Source organism: Camelus dromedarius, chromosome 2 (assembly GCF_036321535.1).
Source record: "Camelus dromedarius isolate mCamDro1 chromosome 2, mCamDro1.pat, whole genome shotgun sequence".
Lineage (NCBI taxonomy): Eukaryota > Metazoa > Chordata > Mammalia > Artiodactyla > Camelidae > Camelus > Camelus dromedarius.
In genome coordinates, this window is record NC_087437.1 from 121,078,415 (window position 1) to 121,103,138 (window position 24,724).

The following is a 24,724-nucleotide window of genomic DNA, read 5'->3' on the forward strand; positions in this document are numbered from 1 at the left end:
AGCAGGCCCCGCTGGGCTCCCTGGCCAGGCCCCGTCCAGCTGTGTGGCGGTTGCTCTGGCAAGGTGACAGGGCTGCTGTTTTTGAGGTAAAATTTTGTAGGAACTTTTCCCTTAAAGCAAAGTCCCTGCATGACACCAGACCTGTAGGGGCAGCTCCGGTCTTCTGCCTGGACACCCATGGAGCCGCCCGAATAGGGCCATCACAGTTACCAGGGCGGAGGGGACGATGCCCCTGGCTGGACAAGACTGGGGATGGCAAGCTGGCAACTCTGGAAGCCATGGCTTCTCCCAGGCTCGTCCCCCCCACCTCCACCCCCGGAGGTTCCAGAGCTTCTCGGGTGGGATTCTGGGGTGCGGCCAGGTGGTCCTGGCCCTGGGGCCCCGGGCCCATCACCCTGTCCTCAGCTTCAGCACCCTGGACAGGGGCTCCTTGGCGCTGGAGTAGACTAGGTAGGCCCCGGCTGCCGTGCGGAAGGCTTCCCAGTCCCTGCAGCCGAAGGTCGGGAGGCTGTGCACGGCCACGAAGCCTTCGTACCCCTGCCACCTGTGGGGAGAGCTGCCGTCAGCCTCGGAGGCAGGGACGCTGGTGCCAGGAGGGGAGAGGATGCCCAGGTGTCGGGACTGCTCCGCCTCCCTGGGTCTCCCACCCTGCCGGCTTGCACCCTGTGGTTCCGTAATCCTCGCCAGGCCCTCGCCTGCACTTCCCACAGGCCACGCTTCCCGGGCCTCACAATCTCCCCAGGTTACAGTCCCGGGGAGCTGGGCCCGGAGGGGCTGTCACAGCCTGCAAAGAGCAAAATGAGCTCTTTTTGGAAGAGGGAACTTCCCTGTCCGAGACCCTGCAGCTGCGTACCCACCCAGGGTCCTGCCCCAGCCCAGAGTGCCCTCTGGGTGCCCCCAGTGAATGGAGGCTGCCGAGGGGTCCTGGCAGCTTGGGGGTGTTAACAGCAGGGCCGAGCCCCAGCCCCCTCCTCACTCCTGGGGCGGGCGCAGACAGTGAGGCTGGTGCCCTCAGACACACACGGGCACCACTCGCATGTGGCACCCGGCATACGGCTTTGTGGCCCACGCCCCCATGGGAGAGTGCCACGCCCAGTTCTGCCCTTCAAAGGGGGTTTACTGACAGTAGTTCTGTGTCCATCGGGTGGAGGCCCTGGAGCAGGCCGCCTGGATCAAAAGCAGCAGCAGTTTTAATTTAGTGTTTTTCCAGGTGACTTTCTGGAAAGGCTGACATGATTCCTGTCCTGGTGGGAAAGGAGCAGCCCCTGCGCTCCCGCCCCCAGCACTGTGGGTCTTTAAACAGCGTCCAGACAGACGGGGAAACATGTTAGCTTCGTGCTTTGAGAAAAACAACTTCTACTGCGGTTACTCACGCTTTCCGTTTTTTCTTCCAAAGACCCCTGTTCGTGCCTTTTGCCCATTTTCCCCCATCCCCAAAATCTTTTATTACTTTGTGGAGCTCCTGTTCAGCTGAATGTGTGGTGAACAGTGGACAGCCTGTCTTTTCATTTTGAATAAGATGCCCTTTGCATAGAAAAGCTTTCAGTGGAGGCAGTCGACGTGGCCACCTCTTTCCAGCCTGTGCAAAACCTCCCGTCTTCTCTGCAGAGCTTGCAGGTTTTACAACATCATTTCAGCTTTTCTTCTACTATTTCTGCTGTTGAAGGTTTTGCATTTAGACGTCTGCACCTTACAAAATGTATTTAGTGTATAATATGAAGCAGGGATATAGCTCTGTTTTCTTCCATATGAACAGAAAATTACAGGAAATTATTTTATTAAGTAATGTGTCCTTTCCTCATTGAATTGAAATGTAATGTTACCACACTAAGTGGCTGTGAAAGGCTGCTCTCTTCTGGACTTCGTTCTATTCTTTCTATACATTTGTTTATTTTTTAGCAAAAATCCCACTGCTTCATTTGTGTGCTGCCCAGAACTTCACTAGTCTCCTTTTCAATATTGTGTTGCCATCCTTGAAAATGTATTTTTCCACATGAATTTTTAAATTACTTAAAATTTTTAAATCACTTAAGATTACTTAAAATTTTTTAAATTACTTCGTCTTGTTGAAAACAGCAACACGTTAGAAAGACTAAAGAAAATTGATGATTTTTCTAATAAAATACAGATGACCAAACTCGTCTCAAGAAGAGGTGGGAAACCTGATTAAACTGATAGCCATGGAGGATACTGGACAAACTGCTCAGGCACCGCTGAGAAGGGATCAGGCTGAGGCAGCCTTGTACGTGAACTTAACATCTCGGAATGGAAGCAGACACGTCCTGCTGCTCAACCCACTGCCGTCCACAGGTGCATCTATTAAGTTAGGGCCCATATCAGGCCCCCAGAAGACACCACAGAGCCATTTCATTTCCTATTACAGATGCAAAAATCTGAAGTCAATCCTAACAGTTGTTGCCAGGGGCATGGAAATAATTGTACATCATCAGTGAAGGGCGTTCGTCCCAAGTCGTTACATCAACAGATTCACCAGGAAGAACCACGCCAGGCACTAAGGAGTGCCGAAGGGTCGCCGCACGACTGCTCACATCCCGCCAAACTGTGGCTTCCAGCCAGTTCCCATCAAGCCAGCAAGACAGAACTACTGGCCGCTGGCACCAAGACTCAAGACGGTCCTGGAATTTCTAGCTTATTGAGAAAACTAGGTGAACAGTAAAAACCTTCGCACTACAGAGCAAAGCTGCCTTCGTTCCCAGATGTGGCTGCACTCCCGGCACTCCCACAAGACTCTTCTTCAGAAAACTATTAGGACTGATAATGTAGCTCAGTGGCTAGACACAAAAAGTTCATTGTCCCGACAAGCAGATGGAGATGGAAGGGTACAGAACTCAGCAAATTCCCAGCGTGAATGTAAGGAGAATGCCACAGCACCTCTGTGGGGACGTGCACAGCCTTACTGAAAGACACGTGAAAAATAGGGATCTGCCACAGATGGAGACACTTGATAGAATAAAATAGGAATAACTCTCAAACTAGTGTCTGCACACTGCATCTCCAGCCAGCATCCGAGGCCACGCGCATCTGTGTGAATAGCGGGTCACTGGCTGGCCCAGGGTGGGACCCGGACTCAGCCTGCACCCAGGTGCACCCGGTGCCAGGCGACCCCAGGGCCCAGTGGCCTGTGACTCGCTCCGAGCCTGTGGCCACCGCAGGGAAGGTGAGCACACCGCCGGTGAGCCGAGGGAGCGGGGAGGGGCACGGTCTTTACCTGTAAATAATACTGTTTACCGAGAAGGTAGTTCCATCGAAGGAGTTTGCAACCACCAGGAAATAATCTTCTCCCACCGAGAAGAACTCCCAGTCCAGAGCACTGCCGGAGGAAGTGAGCAAACATGAGGACGCGGCGCCCGGAGTTGCTGCCGGAGAACTAGGGGCACGGTGTCCAGCCGTTTCCTCCCCCAGTCTCCGGACTCAGGGTGGGGTCCCACCTCCAAAGTCCACAGAGCGGGGAGCGATTTTCTCAGCTGCACAGTGAGTTGGTCTATTCCAGGGAAATGCAAATTTGTCGTTCATTTTTAAAATTAAAAGTCAGTTTAATTGTACTAAAATTTGCATAACATAAAATTTTCCACTTTACCCGTTTTTAAGTGCTCAGCCCAGTGGCATTAAATACCTTCACATTGCTGTACAGCCATCGCCACCATCCATCTCCAGAGTGTTTCCACCTTCCCAGACTGAGACTCTGTCCCCATGGAACACTCAGTCCCCGTCCCTCCACCCCTGGCAGCCACGGTTCTGCTTTCTGTCTCTACGAGTCTGACTCCTCCTGGGGCCTCATACAAATGGAATCCTGTTGTATTTGTCCTTTTATGACTGGCTTATGTCCCTGAGCATAATATCCTCAAGGTTCACCACGTTGTAGCAGGTGTCAGGACTTCCTTCCGTTCTGAGGCTGAGCCATAAAGAGTCCATTGTAAGGATGGACCACCATGTTCACCCATTCATCTGTCGATGGACACTTGGGTTCAAGTGTGAACAGAACAGTGATGCTATGAATACAGGTGCAAAGGTCACACACTCTGAAGAGGTTGAAATAGTCACAGGAACAAACCCAAGCTCCTGGTCACTCCCTGAAGGCCTGCAGCGCCCCCTGGAGATGGGAACTTGAGGGCACGGGCAGAGAAGTCACCCAGTTGCTCTCACTCCCCCTGACACCTGTTCAGGTGCCAGTAGGATCTGCTGACACAGAGACGACCCCTTACATTTTGAAGCTGTGGTTCTTACTGCCAACAGACTCACTGCATCCTGTCTTCAGCAAGAGCATCCTGAACTTGCTAAGGGTGAGTCTGTGCTCAGATCCAACAGGTGGCTCCTGGAAGGACATCCCAGAGCCCCATCCCACCCAGGAGGCCAAACTGGGCATCAGCCATGGTCTCCAATCACCTCTCTGATTACTGCAGGCCCTGTGCCCACTTTACAGATGGAGAAACTGAGGCCACAGCCTTGCAGCAAGCAGGAGTTAGTTGGAAGCCAAAGGCCAGGCCAGTGCATTTATGTCCGGTGGCTCAGTGCTATGACCTGTTAAAGTAGCAGGGGGCCACTCTCTCTTGGTTGATACTCAACCCGGGTTCCTTCTCTGTGGGGAAGTGATGGTGCTGACCTAGAGCAGGGTGCTCCAGCAGGACCCTGAGAGTGAGAGGGCCCACAGAGGGACCTGGGGGCACGTCGGGAGGCTGAGGCCAATGGGGGATCCCTCCTCACTGCTTCCTTCTTCCATTGGCCAAGATCCTGCCTCATGCCCCTTCTAGCCATGGCCAGTTATGACTTGGTCATTGAAAAAAAGTTCATATAGTGTGGCTGTGGGCACAGGGCAGCTGTGTGGTCCCACGTGCATTACTCCTCCAACTGTAACTGAGTTCCAAAACCAAGGCCTACAGAAAAGAAGCAAACAGCAAAGCATTGACTTACACTGTGTGCACCACGGCCCATATCAGAAGCCGCTTTGGCTTAACGAAGCAGAAGGCAAGCATCCTGCATGGCTTTCTGTTCTGCCTCCAAAGCAGCATGAAAGTAAGTCCGTTGACAGTAATTTGAAGTATATTTTTATTCTTCAGAACCACACCATTTGTCAAAAGGTGGAAGCAGACAAGTGTCCATCAACTGATGGAGGATAAACAAACAGTGGCAAATAAACGTGGTGGAATATTACTCAGTGGTTAAAAGGACTGAAGTGCTGACACGCCGCAATGTGGACAAACCTCGAACACGTGCTGAGAGAATGAAGCCAGACGTGAGAGGCCACGTCCCATGTCTTCCAGTCACACGAGGTGTCCACAGCAGGGAAGCCCAGAGGGACAGAGAGCGGACCGGTGGTTGCCAGGGGCTGAGGGAGGTGGGGGGAGAGGCAGTGGTAGCTAAAGGGTAGGGGTTTCTTTTCGAGGTGATGAAAATGGTCTAAAGCCACTGTGGTGATGGTTGCACACATCTGTGAATTTCATTTTAAAAACCTCCACTGAGTTGTTAAAAAAAAAACACAAGCCACAGCGTTTAAAAGCAGTTAGAGTCAAGATTACAAAGAGGAGCCACAATCACTCCATGGGGCCCAGAAGTTTTGTGGTGTGGAGTGAGGCGGCGGCACACCTTCGAGAGGGGTCAGGCGCGCGTGGCCTCGGGGGTGCAGGGGCTGTGGGTGGCATCGCAGCCCCCTGGTTCCAATCATCCTGTCTGTCTGAAGCCCCGCCCCGCCCCGGCCCGGCCCCGCCCACCGGCCCCGCCCGGCCGCGCCCCGCCCCACCACGCCCCGCCCCACCACGCCCCTTCCCTGTAACCTGCAGCCCCACCAGTACCTGCAGGTGAGGATCTCCTGGAACCTGACGAACGTCTGCGCGGTGACATTCAGCTCGTAGATGACCGAGTTGATGACGTACGAGCCGTTTTGCACTTGCATTTCCACGTCGTAGCTGTGACTGTTCGCGACAGCGAGAAAGATCCTCTCTCCGATGTGGAAAACCTCCCAGTCTGCGGCGCCAAACGTCTGGGACCAAGAGAAGGGGGGCAGGGAGCGCGCGTGAACGGAGAGACCCTCAGAATAGCCAGCCACGAGGCCCCAGCCTCAGCCTCGCGCCAGGCACCCGGCAGGCGCCCCTCCGCGCTGGCTTTTCTCTCCCAGCCTCATCGTCCGTGTCACCCACGCCTGCCCGGACCCGAGGAGATCATCTGCTGGACGGCTGCTTACCACCTGCACCCCCTACTACCCACGCCCCAATGCTGCCGGCCCTGCGAGGTCCAGCTGCTGAACACCTCTTCCAGGGAGTCCTCCCTGCTCCCTCCCGCCCGGCTCCGAACTCCGAAGCGACGCCTAGGTGCCTCTGGTGTTTCTTACTACATGCCGTCCCTGGCCTGAGGGTCTCCTTGGTTCTACGGACAGCCCCATCGCTGGGTTCCTGTGCATGCTGTTCCTCCAAAATCACTTAGCACCTGGGGAGTGAGGTGTGCGGGGGGCAGCAGGGCTGGACTATTGGATGGGATCAAGAGCTACTTGGGCAATCCAAAAGAAAGAATCAGTGCACTAGAAGACAGACCAACAGAAATTATTTGAATTAAAGCACAGAAAGGGGGAAAAAAGTTTACAGTAAAAGTGAACAGAGCCTCACCGATCAGTGGGTCATACAGCGCGGTCCAGCATGCATGTAATTGGGTGACAGTAGGGAGAAAGGGAGGGAAGGAAGAAAGGGAGGAAAGTAGGAAGACAGGAAGGAGAGAAAAGAGAGAGAGAGAAAAGAAAGGAAAAATAAATGATGGCTAATCTTCCAAATTTAATTAAAACCACCAAACCACAGACTAAAGGAAATAAGAGACCCCAAGCAGAATAAACACAAAAACCCCACACCCGGACACATCACACTCAAACAGATGGGAATGGAAGGGAAAGAGACAGTCTCAGAAGCTGCCAGAGGAAAAGACACATCCATTACAAGGTCGGTGGCACCCGACCTCACTGGGAACAACAGAAGTGCCATGTCCACAGAAAAAGGTCTCTAAAGTAAATGAAAGAAAAACGTGAACCCAGAATTCTACAGTGAAAATAACCCTCGCAGTAAAATAAAGTCATTTTCAGATAAAAGTGGTAGGAGGGGTTGCCAGCAGACCCGCTTTCTAAGCAGTACTGAGGGGTGCTGGGAAGGCTGGAGGCTGACGGAGGTTACAGTCTGCAGGAAGGACACAGAGGGCGCTGGGAATGGCGGGCACGTGGGTGTAAAGGCTTTGCAGTAAAAATAACGACAAATTGTGGAGCTTGTAACCTGAGCGCAACTGTGAGCATATATGCGCACACAGTACCCTGGTAGCCGGGTAGGGATAAATGAAATCATGCTGTGAGTACATTTATGTGTGATTATATATGGTTATTACATTATGTGTAAAGTATAATATTAATTCAAAATAGATTGTAGCAAGTTGAAAACGTATGTTGTGATTACTGGAGCAACACACTGAATTAACACTGCAAAGAGGAGATAGAAGACTGTATACGTGACAAAGGGCTTGCATCCAGAATATATAAGGAACTCCTGAATGTCAATAATGAAAAGGCAACGCAGATTAAAATATGGGCAAAAGACCTGAATAGGTGTTTTGCAGATGGGACTCTAGCAGGTGCCCGGAAAGGCACTCACTATCACTCGTCACCAGGGGATTGTGACTTAAAAACCATGCAGCGATGCCACTCACACCCAATGAGTAAAACTAAAAACACAGACACAACCAATGTTGGTAAGAATGTGGGGTGATTGGAACTCACACACTGTTCACGGGAGTATATGAAACGGTACAGCTGCTTTGGAAAACTGCCCGGCAATTTCCTTATAAGTTAAACATCCGCCTATCTTATGACCCAGAATTCCACTCCCAGGTTCTCACTCAAGAGAAATAAAAACACTTGCCCCCAGAAAGCCTTCTTATAAGATGCCCTTAGTAGATTGATTCATAATAGTGAAAAGCTGGACACAGCTCAGGTGCCCATCAGCAGGACAGGTGGACAAATGGAAATGAGCATATTCACGCAACAAGCGTGCCTCAGCCAAACCCACGTGCATGGCCAGCGGCGCCCGTGGTCTGACTCAGAAAGGATCCAGCAGGAGAAATGGCTAGTCACGGAAGTCACTGGTGGGTGCCCGTGCGGGCGGGAACGAGGGGCTGTTGACTGCAAGGGGGCACGTTTTGGGAGTGAGGAAAATGCTCTATACTTTGACTGAGGTAGTTGGAGGGTGTATACAGTTGATGGAATAATCAAACTTAACATCTGACCATTTCATCGCATGTGCCTACAAAAGAGCTCTAGAAGACGTCGGCTCTTTGCCCAGTGGAACACGAGCCTGTTTCCCGGTAGTGTTACATCCTTGGGGGCGGCCAAGCTGGCGGCCAGGAGGACGCTCAGTGTGCGTGGTCAGAGGGGTGGACAGGCCCTCTCTTCCCTCCCCCAGTGGACGCGGGGCCGCACCTCCCAGCCTAAAGGGACTGCGTGAGGGCAAGGATGCAACGGCAGGTGGAGGTTTGGCGCCTTCGTCCTGGTGGTAACATCAGACTTTGCGGCTGCTGGGAAGCTGGAACGGGGTAACCAGACCCAGAGATCGGTGTCCCACAGCCACCTCTGCAGCAAGGAGAAACATGGCTTAGGTGCTTTCGGACGGCATTTGGGGCACCCTGGAGAGGCTGCCCTCCACCGGGCCATCTCGTGCCCACAGGGACAGGGATGGTTGTCCGTGTTTGCAGAGCAGTGGTTGTCAGAGTGGATCTGGTGCTGGGCTCCAACTGGTTGTACAGACAAGGAGTTGAACCTGGGAACACAGAGATGTCCAAAGCTGCGAGTGGGCTGGCTTGGGACCAGCCTGCTTCCTGAGGACACTGTGTGTCCCCAGAGGCAGGTGGTCCTGGCGGGGGCAGACCTGGTCACGACACAGAAGCCACTCGGATCTGCCAACGCATCTCTCCCTGGCTTTGCCTGATGCCCACGCGGCTGGTGCTGGAGGGACACTCTCATCCCCGGGCCACGTGGGAAGCGGCTCTGCTTCCCTTTACCCAGACCGGGGAGGGCGGGTGTGTGGCTGCCCCTCCTCCACACGTGAGTCACCAACCAGGACGTCACTTCTCCAGCTGTAGACTGAGGACCTGCCGCTCACACAGCTGTGTGCTGTCCTCGTCCCTCAGGGTCCCGGTGCCCCGCGGCCTCGCTTGGTGTTTTCTCCAAGCCCAGCAGAGGGCGCCGCTGCCTGCGCGTTGGCTGAGAGCTGCTCTAGAACTGGCCTGAACCCTTCCTGGGGAGCAGGAGTGAGTTCAAGCTGAAAGACTAACCCACTAGGACAAGGACAAGGGACCAGGCCACCTGGCATCGCTGACCCCTCGCCGGGCCAGGAGCTGGGCTGAGGCCACCGTGGCTCCATGAGGGGACACTACGTCTGTCCCCGGGCCACCCCACAACTTCCCAGCGGCTGGAGACGCTCGGGGCCGGGAGGCCTCAGCACCACCTGCTCTGTGGCTGCATCACAGAGACAGCACGAGTGTGGGGAGTGACACACAGGCCAGCTCCCCCAAGTTGCAGAAACCGCCCGGGGCAGCAGGCGCCAGATCATGGGCGCCACCCACCCTATACTGACGAAACCACGTCAGAGGGAAGTGCACACGCCTGCACGCACATGCATGTGAGCCACACGTATACACACACCTGCATGCCCGCACACCTGTACGCACAGCTGCATATACACAGTCCTGCATGCATACATGTGTACACACCTGCAAGCACACGTGTGTACAAACACACCTGCAGGCACACATGGTTTATGCACACGCGTGTCTGCACACATGCACCTGTGTATTTGTGCACGCAGCCTGCACGTGTACAGACACACTCCTGAGTGCACGCATGCACACCCACACAGGACAAGGGGCCAGGGTGGTCTGAGGAGGGGATCTCCCCGAGATCACCAGGGCCTCCTTCCAGCTCCCAGTTACCCCACTCGCAGACAGCTCACTTGCCTTGAGCCCCAGTGTGGAGGGGCATGCCGATGGGGGTCTGAGAAGGGGCTGCCTGGGTTTTGGAACTGGGGGAGAAGGGCGCCCCGAGGCAAGGAAGGACAGGAAGTGGCCAGAGGCAGTGAGGCAGGGAGAAGCATCCAGATGGGTGTGGCCCTCTCCTGGCCTCCGCTCTGTGTGTCCAGCTGGTGGGGGCACCTCATTCAACTTGAATTTCAGATAAACAATAGTTTTTTGGTCTATGTGCATCCCATTCAATACTTGGGACATGTTTTTACTAAAAAGTTATTCGTGGTTTATCTGGAATTCAAATTGAACTGAGTGTCCTGTGTTTCATCTGGCCAGAGGCTGGCAGAGACCTGCATGGGGCCCCGCGGGGTCACAGTCACTGACATTCACTTCCCTGGTAGTGACCACTCCTCCCCACGCCTGGCTGCCAGCAGCCTCTCCCAGAGTGGGGCTGGGATCTGGGCCCTCAGTAAGTGGCTGTGCCCCAGCTCAGAAGCAACTAGGTGGGGAGCCCCCGCCCAGGGCTGCACCAGCCTGCCCTGGGGGTGTATGGGCCCGGGCCCTGCTGTCAGGCCTCTCCTGGATTCTAAGTGTGTTAGGGATCCTCAGGGAGAGAATTCCCACATCAAACAGCCCTGTCAAACCCCGCCTGGCGCCAGAGCAGAGCCAGGCAGCCAGGCACCTGCTGGGCCGGGGGGGCCCTCCCTGCCCTCCTCCCGAGCGGAATTCCCCTGGAGCCCTCCCCTGGCGCCATGCCCGGCCGCCTCGGAGCACCTCAGGGATGATGGTGCTTCTGGGACTTGGCAGCCAGGAACATCTGGAGCCCGACAGCCTCCCTCGAGGGCAGGAAGGCTCCCAGGAACCTGCGGGTCAGGTGCTGGGCAGGAGGCCCTTGGGTTCCGGCTTTGATGGAGCCAAGAACCAAGGTCTGGGAGTGCCTGGGGAGGGGAGGCGGGGCGCAGTGCTGGGGCCCTGGGAGGGCACTGCCGTCCTCACTGTGGGCAGTTGGCTTAGGTGGGCGAGGGTCCCATCCCGGGAGGCCGCAGCGGGCAGCACACACCCTGGCCAACTTCTGGGTCCCCTCCGAGCTCCCCCTGGCCCTGCAGCCCCTCCAAACCCTGCTCCTACCTGAGCTGCTTGGTCCACTGCCCCTCCTGCCTCCCAGAGCAAGGCGGAGGCACAGAGGACGTGCCCTTCCCGCTGCGAGCACCTGAGCCCGGCCCCTCCCAGGTCGCCCAGGCTGCGCTGACCCCTGAGGGCACTCATGCCACCTGCCTTCCAGCTGCTCCTCTCAACCCACTTTCTCACCTTTTTTTCATCTGTTTCTGGATGTTTACATTCTTGGATGAGACCATGTTCCCCACAAGCCCACAGCTTCACCCTCTGTCCCCGCACACCGGCCTGTCTGTCCTTTGGGCAGCACCTCTGCCCGTCCCCTCCACCTGCCCGGCTTCCAGGGGCTTCACTGACCCTCTCCCATGGGGCCCCACGGCCCTCAGCCGACCCTCCTGCCCTGAACCTCCCGCCGCTCTTGCTCCTGATTTCTGCCAGTGGCACCTCCATCAGCCCCTCCTCCAGGCAACAAGCCCCCAGTCCTGGTCCCTTGCTCCCTCTCTCGTCCCCCAGCCCCTCCATGCTGAGTCTGCCCACAGGGCCCACAGCCAGACAGCTCAGCGAGCAGAAATCCCGGCAGCTGGAGGCTGGGTTTCCTGGGGACAGAGCCCCTTCCTTCTTGGACATGCCCAGCTTGGACCTCCTTTTGTCCAAGATGGTGAGGCCAAGGGGCTGGAGCCTTGGTCTCTGCCACCAGGAGGAAGTTTCTAGAATTCCTGGTGGGAGGGGTGAGGAGATTTGGTGGGGGGTGGAGGAATGTGCCCAGGGTGGGCAGCCTCCCTCCCACCACGCCTGGGCTGCAGACCGAGCATGGTCACAGCCCGGCCTTCCTCATGGGCTGAACTCCCCCTGCAGCCCTGGGGCCCTGCCTAGCACCCCTCCCAGCGCTGTCTGCGCGCACAGCTCTGCAGACACCGGCCTGCGCCCCGCGGCCCACACCCGGCCGCCCCTCCAGAACGGGCTCCCCGTGATGTCAGCGCCCCGCACTCACGCACGTGGTCCTGCTTCAAAGCTCACGGCCACGAAAGGGGTTGCAAAACCCCAGACCAAGCACAAATACATTAAGGGCCGAAAAGGGTCTGAGCACATTGCGAAAACTGCCGGCACAACATAAAGGTGGGATCTTCTGGGCTCTGAGGCCTCAGGGGTGTGAGGAGATGTGACTCGTAACAGAAGGCAGCTTCCAGGCCCAGCCTCCCCGGACTCCGTGGGCTTCACGCCCCCTCACACCCTCAGAGTCAGGCTCCTGGGGCAGCCCTGCCTGCGGGCCGGAGACACACTGTCTCAGGACCACCGTGGTCCTGCTCCTGGCCCGCCCGTCTCCTGGATGGTTCTTCTGGCCGATGTCACCCCCTTGTCTGGTTCTCCTTTGGGTCACGGAGCCCAGACAGCCCCTGCCTCAGGTCAGCTGGCCCCGTTCTGCCCCTCAAGCCCGGCCCCCTTCTGAGGATGTCGCCTGTCTAGGGCCTGAGGCGGGGCTGGGTGCAGACTGGAGTGAGCTCCCAGGTGGAGTCTGACAAGGCAGAGCTGCAGGTGCTCACCCCTCTGGAGCCCAGACCCCCGGAGAGCATTCAAAGAGACTGGCCAGAACTGGGCGGGGGTTTGGAACGTACTGCACAAGGGACACTGGCAGGAGCTGAGGCTATTCTGAGAGACTTGCGGCGATGGTTTCCAGGGATCCAGGGGCAAGCGGGGAACAGGGAGCGGGGCCCTGTGCTGTCCTGAGAGCACAGCCCACAGCCCAGCTCACAGGCGTGGCGCGTGGCCTTCTGGTCACCCTCATAGGGCCCTGGCAGGGCTGTCCCACCGAGCATTCGAAGGGAAGAGGGTCCTGCCGCCGGCAGGGAGTGCATTCTGGAGATCATCATCAAAGAGCTACCAACACTGTGATCCCACCTCTCCTGCATTTGAACAAAAGGCCAGTTTACAAAGGCCTTTATCACAGAACCGCATCGGGGCCTCCACCAGATGCCCCAGCTCCCTGAGCACGGCCGCCCGTGACCGCCACCCACCGGCAGCCTCACATTAAATGGAAACAGAAAAGTAAGGGTCTCCAGGTGTTTGACGAAAGACCTTAAACATGAGAGTCAGGCTAAATTATACACATACACTCCTACTGGACAACACTGAGCTAGTTCTGGAAACAGAAAAGAACGTTAAAAAATTACAATTATCTCCAGAAGATATTGCATTGATAAAGTACAGAATGCCGTCCACAGGGAAGAGTCCTTGGATATTAGAAACGTTATTCCTGGCGTTACAGGAAGACACTCATCAACATGGCTGGGGGATAAAGGTGAGGAATTCTGGGTTGCAGAACGAAACAAAAAGACAGACTCAGCCCAGGAGACCCGAAAGCCGGCAGCCGGAATTCTAGGGAGAGCGAGGAGGAGCCGGAAAGCCGGAAACTATGGGAAAAAGCTTGGAGGGTCTCCCAGGCCTGGGAGCTCACGCCTTCAGATCGAAGGGCGCTGAGACCAAGGGAACGGGGCACAGGAGCCCCTGCGGAGAAGCCGAGGGCGCCAAGGGCAGAGACGGTCAAAGGGAAGGCGCCTCGGGGGGCAGAGGAGTTGGGAGACGTGTTCCCAGGGGAATGACTTCCACCTAAAGTCCTGCACACGTGCATCGGGCAGGGTAATGGATGCGGCCACCACGAGTGTCCACACCACAGAGGTGGGATCTCGCTGCGCCAAGCGGGTGAGGTCAGTGGCTTCCCAGCCTGTGGCTGCACTGTCGGGGCAGGTGGCCCGAGGGGCTGTGGAGGCCGGACGCCCCTACCAGCTCTCACCCCCAGCCTGGGACTGACACCTGCTCTCTCTGCTCAATGCCCATTGGCCAGCCGTGGTCACATGACCCGGCCGAGCTGCATGGGATGCTGGGAAGTGTGGGGGAGCACTTGGAAGAGGATGTCCTTTAGGTGTCACCCACAGACACAGGGTCAACCAGAACATGGGTGTTAGACCTGGACAGGTTGGCTCCAGCCGAAGACGACAGGAAAGTTCCAGAATGGGAACCGGGGTCAGTTCTAAAGGCAGTAGGCCTGGAAGGCCTGGGGAGCTGGAGGCGGGGGTAGAGGGGAGCTGAAGGGAGAAGCAGGGTCTCCATGGATGCACGCCAGCCAGAAACCCTGCAGACGCGACGGGAGTTCCAGCTCACGGTGAACGCCCAGGAGTGGTGCTCACAGGGCTCTAGCTGCGGGGGCAGGAGACGATGGGGTTCCTGGGGGGCAGCAAGAAGCTGGAAGACGTGACTGTGTGCAGAGACGGTGGTTTTCTCCCCCAAAAAGGAAAGGAGAGAGGGAGGGATTTTTGGAGGAATCTGTCAGGAACTTGTTGAAAACAGTTACACGCAGCACACGGGGTCCACGTGTGAAGTGAGCCACGTGCGGTGGGCTTGTGGCACCAGAGGAGAGTGTCTGACCCCCATTCAGGGACTGACCCAGGGGTGGCACGGAGGTTGTCCGGCCACTGTGACCCCTGGGAAGGGAGTGATCGCAGCTGCACTCTTGCCTCTGCAAGAAGGACGTTACGACACGGCCAGGACTAGATTTTAGAATCATCCCGGGGGGCTTGGTCTGCGGTCTGATACTGGGAGGGGCCAGCCAGGCAGCTTGGAGGGAGGGGGGCGAGGGGGTGGGAGGAGGGTCGGGGCCCCATATTGTCACGTGAGACCACACAGGGCGCAAAGAGGGGATGAAACACCGGCTGCCAGCCTGGGATGGGCCGTCCCGCGTGGTTTGTCGGGGCCTCCAGCGCCAGCCCCCAACACAGACTCCTCACTGCCTCAACTCAGAGGCCTTGTCAGGCAGCCAGGCCACTGGAAGCAGCTAAGGGACACTGCAGGTCTGCAGGGGAGGTGGGCGGCGCTACTCTCGTACCTGGCCAGGTCGGAGGCCAGCTGCCCGGCCGCCCCAGGCAAAGCCTGACAGCCACATAAAGGCGGTCAGACTGCAGGGCCACCCAGGGGCCAGGGGGCCTGTCTGAGCATCTGATGCTGCTGGAAACTCTGTGTCAGAGGGAGGGCAGCACCGGGCTGCCTCCTGCCTCATTTTAAGGCTCCCCAGGCTGTATACGGGGGTCCCATGGGCTCAGCCTGAGCCTTATACTGGGGAGGGGCCTGGGTGTGGAGGGCCCGAGGTGGGGCCAGGTCCTGGCTCGTGGGGCCCCGTCCCGTGTCACCCATCCCTGCAACGGCTCGGGCGCCAGGCAGCGGTGCAGGGCCCACGGCGGGCACAGCTTCCTCACCAGGAAGGACTGGAAGAGCTGGAAGCAGCCGGCCAGCCGCACGTACAGGCGGGACTGCAGCCGCGTGGACGTGCCGTTGAAGGCGTTGGCCACGGCCAGGAAGGCGTAGGGCCCCACGGTGAAGAACTCCCAGTCGTAGGCGCCCGACGTGGCGATGGTCTGGTTGGCCTCGAACAGGCGGGTCCCCGGGTTCCACTTGTAGATGACGCTGTCTATGTTGTGGTTGTCGCCTGGAAGCCCAGCGGTGCGCTGAGGTGGGAGAGACAGGACCCGGCCCGCCCGGCCCGCCCTGGGGCCTCGGCCCAGTTCTCCTGCACCCTCCCAGGCCCCCAGTGATGACGCCGTCTACGTGACGGCCCGCCTCTGCCCCGAGGAGAGCCCTGGGTGCCCCTGCCTCCGGACGGCTCCAGAACACCCTGTATGTGGCCTTCCAGCACCTTGGCGGTGGGACCCCCCCCGGCCCCATGCCTCACACTGCGTTGTCCCCTTCACTCTTGTTGCCCCCCACAGGGCAGGCCTGCACAGGCCGAAGCCCCTTCCTCTCATCGTGCTTCCTGGAGCCCCCCACTCCTGGAGCATTCACTGCCATGGGGGGCACTGGGCATGGGGCTCCTGGGGTCCCCTCTGCCTGTGAGCAGTGTGGGGCTCCTCCCCAGTCCCCCACGAGCTTCCCAGCAGACGCAGACTCAGATGAATGCCGATGGAGCCAAGGACACCCTTCAGGGCCGGCTGCCCCCAGGGCCCTGTCTCCTCCTCCAGTTACAGGGCAGGCAGGGCTGGTGTGGTCCCTCAGGGTGGTCACCTGGCCCAGAACCCGGGTTCCCGGCCCCTCCCAGGCCTGTCTGCCACCACACCCACTGCAGTTCATGGAGTTTGTGCCCAGAATGGATGAGGGCGGGGCCCCCTGACCTGGGCAGGTGAGGGGGTGCTCAGGTGTGACTACCTTCAGACGCCAGTGTCAGGTGGCCAAGCCCTGACAAGCACAGTGAGCCCCGCAGGCCATCACGCCCGGCCCCTGGGGTTGAAGGCCTCAGCCCCTACCTTCCCGGTGGTTGGCCACGGCCAGGAAGTGCTCCCCGGCCACCTCGAAGGCCTCCCAGTCCCGGGCGCTGTGGGTGGGGACCCTCTGGTAAGGCGTGAACCTCAGTCTCCTCTGGCTCCACTTGTAAATGACGGAGAACTCCTGACCCTTTTCATTCGGTTCAAAGTTGGCCACAGCCAGGAAGATCTGGGGAGAGGACCAGGACACCCGTTCCCGGGACCCACGTGAGGAGTCTGGGGCTCGGGGGGCGCTGAACGCCGGCCTCGGGATGGGCTGAGCCCGCGACTGACGGCCCGGGCAGGACCGGAGCCTGGACCATCTCTCCAGATCTTGATTATGTTTAAGACCCGTGTCCACGCGTGCCAACCCCCCAGCCCCATCCCCAGCTCCCGGGCCCAGGAAGAGCGCTACGCACAGCACTCTTCGTTCAGCACCTGGATGGGGAGGAAGCTCTCCCTGCCCCGCTCTCCCTCAGGAAGCACGTGTCTGTCACGCAGCCGAGGACGACACGGAAATGCCCAGCCTGTGACATGACCCAGAGGCCAGACGGCCGGGTCACGGGATTTAGCAGGAGCCAGAAGCCCGGAGTGAGGGACATGCTCACAGGCTGGGAGTGGCCCCGGGCACACTCCGGTCTGCACAGATTTTTCTTACTTTTCTAAATTTCCGCTTTGCTGTAAAGTTATTCTTGATAATGAAAAAATAAAAACCTTTAAAATGTCATCAACCAAAACCCAGAGAGCTGGTCACTCGTTCACCAGGCTGTACTCGGGCGCAGGACCGAGATGGCCTGCAGGGACGGAGCACACAGCCTGGTCTGTTCTGCTCAGTTTTGCCCCCAGCGGGTGGGCCCAGGGGAGGGCAGGGCTGTACCCGGCACACGTGCTGTGAGTGGGCGACCTGGGGGACAGGCACTGGAAGGTGGCCCCGGGACACTGCCGTTTGGAGTCAAGGGTTAGAAGGAGCAGGGAGGAGAAACCCCGTCGTGAAGAGGACGCCCCCCGCAGCCCCCGCCCCTGGGCCGATCCTCAACGCAGCCCCGGTGGAAGGGGCGCCACTCGCGGGGGCCTCCCCCCACCCTGAGGCCCCTGGGCCCCAGCCCTCGCCACCTGCACCTGTCCCTTCATTTGGACATCACGTGCCCCGTGCTTGTGGAGCGAATGCGGGAAGGCTGGGGCTTGGGGTCTCCTTCCATCCTGATGTGAGTTCGGCATTGCTGACTCGTTTAGGCCAAGCTATCTCAAAGGCTGTAAGCTGTCAGTGACAGGTCTGCACGGAGCTGGGGAGCAGCTCAGATCTATTTTCTAAGGAAGCCGAACGGACTTACTCAGTCACGCTCTGAATTTAGAGACGCAGCTGTGTCTGACTTTGAAAGCCGTTTAGAACCTGCGTGAGGCTTTGAAACCACGAAAGACACTTGCCCTGTAAAATCCACACAGGGCTTCCCAGTCTGTGGACTCTGTGGGTTTTCCCTGGTAATAAGGACCGAGAACGTCTCCGAATGCAGACTTGCCTTTTTCCCGATGGTGAAATGTCTCCAGGACTGTGCTTGGTGCGTGGGGATGTCCTGGTAGGAGGCGAACTTTCCGTCGGTCCATTTGTAGATGGTGGACGTGGCCTTCCGATTGGCGGTCGCTATGAAGAGCCCGGCCTCGGGGATGGCGAAGACCTCGATCCCCAGCGTCTCCGAGTCCGTGAACAGGCTCTGATGCTCTTCCACGTAGTCCAGTCTTTCTTTGGCTCATGATGGAAACACGGAGACTCAGGACGGAAGCCCGACGGACATCCTGGGAGCGCAACCCCAGGGCCCTGGTTGTGGCCCTGAGCATCGGGTCGGGCGAGCGGCCCTGAGAGCCGTGTCACCTTGTGGGGAGGTGTGTCCGAGGAGCTGCTCGTCTCTGCGTGGGCTTTAGGGTCCCCAGTGACACCAGCCGGGTGGAACTGAGGTGTCAGATCCCTGCTAGACACTTCCCACGGCTCATGGCTCCCCCGAAAGTCTGTGCCCCAACGTGAACTAGCGAGTGGGGACCACAGCTCGCGGATGGCCAGTGGGAGCCTGTTCCCTCTTCCCAAGGACCGCCCGCCCACAGCGTCATGGCATCTCTCCCCGCCTTCCCTGCAAACAACACCACTCTCAGGCTCCTGGCATGCAGTGTCCAGTTGCTGACCTCACTGGGAAGAGAGAGTGGGGACAGCAGGCGGGGCCACCCTGGAGGGAGGCCCACCCTCTCCCCTAAATGGAACCAGGCCAGAGATGAGAGCCTGCCAGCCCCTGCGTCGTGCACAGGACGGCGCGTGTTTCCAGGTGAAACACGTAGGCTTGCTGCTCTGCATGGGGTGGTCTCCTGTCCCTGAGTGACGCCGGCTCTGAGAAGACCCCCACGTCCCCGGGCCTGCCTGCCTCACCTGCTAACACGGAGACCCACTCGCTGCCCACACACAGGTACAGGCCCTTGCGGCCCGCGTCAAACCAGAACTGGGCGTCCTCCGCTTCGGTGCATGGAGGCCGGGGTCCCAGTGTCACCTTCATGCTGGTTTCTGTGGGGAGACAAGGGGCTGAGCATACAGTGGGGCCCTGCTCCCAGAGGAGAGCGGAATCGGGGCGGGCCTGACCCCTGACCCCGGCAGTCCTGCCTTTGCCCTCAGTTCCCAGCACCAGGAACCAGGAGCTGCGGCCTGCCCCGAGGGGTCTGCGCGCAGGACGCGGAGAGGCTCCCTGCAGCCCGGCCTCCCGCCCTCAGCGAGTGACCTAGTCCTTCCCCGGGACCTTGGCTCTTCTGAGACCCCTAGTAGTCATGGCTGTCCTGCTGTCCTCTCAGAGCTGGGACTCGCTCCACTCTGCTTAGCTCTGGGGCGCCTCGACCCCCTCATTTCTGGTCACGTGACCCCACCCCACGTCAGAAACTCTGCCACTTGGTCTCTTTACAGCGACGTCCTCACTGAGGCCCCAAGGGCCAGGCTGTGACACTGAGCGCGTCCTCGACCTCCTGCAGTCCCAGCAGAGGCCTGGGGTCGGACTCCTGCCCGAGGTGCCTTGCAGTTACCAAAGCCCAGAAAACAGCCCCGGGGCCGGTGCCCCGGGAGCTCCAGGATTGGGTCTGAGGGCCCATGTGCTCGGGGCCCCCCTGACTGGGAAGCGGGGCTGCCTCCTCCCCCTGGGGGTGGGTGGGACTGCTGGGGGAGGGGGCTACAGAGTCTCCGAGGCAGGGGGTGAGGTGGACATTGTGACTCTGCACTGGGGAGGTACAAGCGCAAAATAAAGACGGCAAAGCCAGGGACCCTGCAGGCCGGGGACCCAGAAAATAGAAATGAACCTCGCAGAGGTTGGGCCCCTACTGGGGGGGCTGAGGTTGGAGGTCTGCCCGAGAGGGAAGGGCAGAGGGGCCCCAAATGCTGCTCTGGGGCAAAGCAGCAGCGGGCGGGAGTCAGAGGCACCAGGGGAGGAAGACGAGGGCCCTTGGCCCCGGTCCAGGCGGGACGTGCGGTCCATCGAGGGCACCGTCCAGGCGGGTGTTAAACGGCCACCGTGGAGCCCTCGGAGGGCAGGATGGTCTGCCTTTCCTGGAGGGCCGTGGGAATCAGACCCCAGCGTCCCTCCGTTGTGGGGACCAGTGGGCTCCTGTCTCTGCGCCCGGGGAGGCTGGGGCGCGACACGGCCCCGGGTCTGCCGTCGGCACGGGGCGCGTAGCCATGACTACTAACCGAAGGGGTACTTCAGCACTTCGTTGTCCTCCGGCTTCCCCGTGAAGCCCTGCAGGATGCGGGGGATGGACAGCACGGCGAGCTTGGCATTCCTGCAGGGACAGAGCCACGGGGTGGCGTCCGCACCGGGGAGCAGAACCAGCTGCCGCAGCAGGCCCTGCAGAGAGAGGGAGCGTGTGCTCAGACCTGCCGGAGAGGACCCCGGACCCCGGGTCACCGGCCCGGCCCACCAGAACCTGAGGGAGGGTAGGACTGGAGGTGGGGGCTAAGCTCTAACGCTGGGAGGGAGGAGTCTGGGCATGGGGGCACTGCGAGCAACAGTGGGGAACTGCACACCTCTCTACGGTAACTAAACCATGGAAGGGATTTTCCTGTGGACTAACCTGGAATGACTGGGTACGTTGCTCATCCATCTGTATGTCCATCCATCTGTCCACCTATCTGTCCATCCATCCATCCATCCACCCACCCCCTGCCCATTCATTCATCTGTCTGTCCAACTATCTGTCTATCCTTCCATCCATCCAAGATTTTCATCAGTAAACATTCAGAGCACCTACTATACATCGGGCATGGTTCTCGGCACTGGACACAGCAAGAAACAAAAGCCCTCATGGAGCAAGGCCCCCACCCACAGTCTGAGGGAGAGCCAGGCAACACGCAAACACACAGCTGGTCTGGGGGTGATCAGAGCTACAGGGGAAAGACAATTGGAGGAGGGGCTGAGAAGGCCGGGTGTGGGGGTCATGTCCTCAGAGTCGTGGGGAAGTCCTCCATGGCAAGAGGCCATGGGGCAGGGCCCAAGGTCATAAGGAAGAAGCCACAGCGGTGGTGGGGACAGAGCTCCAGGCAGTGGGAACAGCAGGTGCAAAGGCCCTGTGGTGGGAGTGTGCCCAGCGTGCACGAGGCTCCGCTGAGCACACACAGTGTTGAACTGGAGCATCGGGGTGCCAGGCCAGTGGTGCCAGGACCTGAGAGCTCTGGTGCTGGGAGGGCTGGGTGGGCAGCCCCTCCACACTCACCGTGAACAGGCCTTTGGTCCTCCTCCGGCTGCCGATGAAGAACTGGGCTCCCTGCACCGATAGGGTGGCTGGGAAGGGCACGTCAGCCATTCTGAAAACATTGGAGGGTGGTTTTAGGGCCAGGGGAGTGCAGGGGCTCCGCCCATTTGTGTAGAAAGGCCAGTGGGCAGCACCACATGGAGGGGTATCCTTGTCCAGGGGCAGCCGAACTGAGGTGCCACTGGCTGCAGCTGGACCACCAGAGGTGTATTCTCTCGTGGTTCTGGAGGCCGGAAGTTTGCAAGGTGTGGGCTGGTGTGCCCCCTCTGCAGGCTCTAGGGGCAGGTCCCACCCGCCTGCCTGGCTGCTGGGGGTCCTGGAGATTCCCCGCTGGCGGCCTTCTCGTAGGTGGGTCTTCTTAGAAGCCCCCGATCACTGAATCAGGGCCTCCCTATTCCAGTGTGACCTCAGCTTCACGTGATGGCACCTGCAAAAACACTGTCTCCAAGCAAGGCCCCACTCTCGGGTCCCCCGGGACAAGGCCTCCCACTGAGCCACGTGCCGCGGGGGTGCTCGGGGCCCCTCCGGCTCACGGGGGCCGCTGGCGGCTTCTCCCTGCAGGGGGTCCCCAGCCTGCGCCCCTCCTCTGAGCATGGGGCAGGGGGACAGAGGGCTCAAGGCAACAGGAAGTTCACCTCGTTGGTGACCGGGGCGGTGTTGGAAGACGTGGCCAGAGTTGGGTCTTGAGGTGCACGTGGAGAGAAGGCGGGGGCCCTGGCTGGAGCCTCCGGGGCGGGAAAGCCAGGTGCGCTCCCTCGCTGCCAGTGCCTCCCAGCCAGGATGCCACGCCCTCTACTCAGAGCTCCTGCTCTGTGTGGCCTTTGCCATTTGGCTGCAGCGGGCCGTGGCGAGGTCAGCTCTTGACCGCTGTCCCAGATCGCCCTGCACTCTGAGCGTAGCTCCCGGGCCTCCCGAGTCGGCTGAGCCGTCCATGGCCCCTGCCTGGCCTGTGAAGCCCGGCCCCAGGGCCTAAATTCCTCCTCGGCCGCCGTCAGCTCCAGCCCCCAGCGCCAGGCTTGCCCCCCCCACCCCGCAGGCTCTCCCACCTGAGGTCATCGCTCCGGAAAGGCCCCAGAGTGTTTGGGGGCAAGGTGGGGAGGAATTGTGAACAAGGTATATTTAAACAGAGTGTTTAAGTGTTCAGAATACTTTTTTTAAATTACAAAATGCGTTCCATGACAACAGAGCAGAGTAACAGTTTCCTCTGAAAGCAGTAGCTGCCATAATGACAGATTCACATAAACTGGGCCATTTGTGATCAGAAAGACAGCGTGGCCAGCCCCAGCCAGCAGGGACGGAAGCTGAGGGCTGGTGGGGGTCACAGGCCGGCTGCGGGGACTCACCACCGCCCTGGCCGGTTTACAGAGGAGCCAGGCGACGGCAGGGACAAGGGGTGGACTTGGGCTCTGAGTGCCTGGGGTCGTATCAAAGCTACTGTGGATTATTTTGCAGGTTTATTTGGAGTTTGGGTGAATATCTATCCTCATCCCGGATGAGGAAACTGAGTCAGAGAGGTTGTGATGTGTTGAAAGTCACAGAGCAAGACCTGGGCCTCCATCAGGCGTAGCTCCTTTTTGGCTCTGGTGCCTGAGCTGGTTCTGACCCTCCTCTGGGCCTTCATCTGATGGTAACAACCCTGCATCACGTGTGTACCCAGGTCAAGTTTAATCCCCCCAGCATGGGCACGGGCAGGCTAGGCTCCCTCCCGGCCTGGCAGCCGGCTCTCAGACCCATGGGGCCCCGCCCACCACCGCCTCTTTGAGGGGTGGGCTTCATGTCCACCTGCCCGTGACCCTGGCACCCCTCCACCAGCCTGACCCCACCAGGCCCTGCCCATGAGCACAAGAGGAGCCACACGGGGCAGCCACTCGGGACCTGGCTGCAGGAACCCATCTTGCTGGGCAGCACACGGCACCCTGTGACCCCCTCTGGGCATCCCAGTACCTACATGTCCACGGGGAGGCCGCAGTCCGTGGTCAGGGAAAAGGAGCCTTCGGACACGGCCAAGACCAGCGTGTGCCACTGGCCGTCCATCAGGGCTGGGCTGCGGAAGGACACGCGGGTCTGCCAGATGCCCGCCGCGTCCTCGCTGCGGAAGAGGAAGTGCAGCCGGGCGGCCGAGTAGAGCAGGCCGAGCAGCAGGGCGTCCAGCCCCTCCGCCATCACCGTGAGCAGGTACTCGTTCTTCTGCAGGGACAGGGCGGCACGTGGGAGCACACGCTCGGGTTAACAGACTTCGATATTGTAATGATCGCTTTACCAAGTCGTATTCTCTCCTTTATGTAGGCAGATAAGACATATATAACCAAAGCCCACGCTTTCTGTGCTTGTCACTGTGCTGCTGCTTCAAAGCAAAGTGTCCCACAGCACAAAGGCTGAACTCTCGATACCAGTCCCCTCCTCATCTGCAGAACTTCGCTCAGCTGCCTCGGAGCCGCTTTGCCAGCGGGACCTGCTACAAACTGTCTCCTCGCCGTAAAAAGCAGAGACATGCTCTGCTCGCTTTGCTGAGCTCGAGGTCTTAGGCTCAGGGCTGCTTGCGCTCATGGAAAGCCACAGCTCGTCCCCCGCCCTGACCGGCAGGCCACGCTTCGCTCATCAGGCGCAGGCGGACAGCGTGGGCCTCTCCTGCTCGCAGAAGACAGTGCCCGAGCCCTCGGCTGGGGACAGCGGGGCTGCTTCGCGCGCTCAGACGACTTCTGATCGTTGTGCGGCGACTCTGCGGTGGTCTGGGTTTTCATTATCAATTGTTGGGAACACTGTAACCTCGCTCATGATTGTTTGAGGCTTAAAATAACCGTTTGTACGGTCAATATTGTAACCTTCTCTCGAGTATAAGTTAAGATCACAATGTTTCTGTTTCTCACTAACTGAAACCGCTGGCCTGCGTCCCTGCACGTGCACCGTCCCCTTTACTCATTCCTACGGCGCATTTCACTTTGGCTCTTTGTCTGACTCTTCTCAATAAATACAGGAGCTCTGGAGGGGCTGGTCTCCGGCTCCCTCTCACTCTCTTGACCTGATACAGTCTTGAGTAATTTCATCCTTCCGCGGTGGGGTTTTGGCTGGACAAAACCCATGACGGACAGAACCCACAGTGGTGGGCCAGGCAGGTGAGGGGGCAGGTGGTGAGAAAGTGAGGGGGGCATTTGGGGGCTGGGCAGTGGGGAGGGACAGGTGAGGGGGCAGATGGGGGCGGGGCAGGCGGGGGGCAGATGAGGGGGCAGGTGAGGGTGGGAGGTGAGGAGGGTGGATGGAGGCGGAGCATTAGGGCAGGTGGGGGCAGGGCAGCGGGGAGGAGGAGGCTGGGGGCAGCTGGGGGCGGGTCTCTGAGGCAGTGACCACGCTCCCTGGTAAGCCAGACGCGTGGCACACGCCCAGGAGGACAGCTACGGTCAATCGGATGGAAAATACCAGGAGCTGATGAGGACATGGAGAAACGAGCCTGCGCACTGCGGGGGGGGTGCAGCTGTTACAGAAAATAGAACACTCGTGTGGAATTACGGCCTGAGCCAGCGCCCCCGCCGCCGGGTACACGCCCAGGAGGACTGGCGGCAGGGTCCTGA

The 24,724-nt window shown here is 59.1% G+C and overlaps 1 protein-coding gene across 1 annotated transcript in view; it reads right to left on the minus strand.

Moving 5' to 3' along the window:
• Positions 1–303: 303 nt before the first annotated feature.
• Positions 304–24,724, minus strand: part of TSPEAR (thrombospondin type laminin G domain and EAR repeats) — a 123,480-nt gene continuing 99,059 nt past the window's right edge. The window contains exons 3-12 of the mRNA XM_064476569.1: positions 23,107–23,345; positions 21,120–21,210; positions 20,098–20,254; positions 18,802–18,933; positions 17,909–18,135; positions 16,395–16,581; positions 15,354–15,583; positions 5,808–5,995; positions 3,230–3,331; positions 304–544 (exon numbers count right to left, since the gene is read on the minus strand). Of these exons, the coding sequence (XP_064332639.1) occupies positions 391–544; positions 3,230–3,331; positions 5,808–5,995; positions 15,354–15,583; positions 16,395–16,581; positions 17,909–18,135; positions 18,802–18,933; positions 20,098–20,254; positions 21,120–21,210; positions 23,107–23,345 (1,707 nt within the window). The 3' untranslated portion in view covers positions 304–390. The remainder of the gene's footprint in view (positions 545–3,229; positions 3,332–5,807; positions 5,996–15,353; positions 15,584–16,394; positions 16,582–17,908; positions 18,136–18,801; positions 18,934–20,097; positions 20,255–21,119; positions 21,211–23,106; positions 23,346–24,724) is intronic.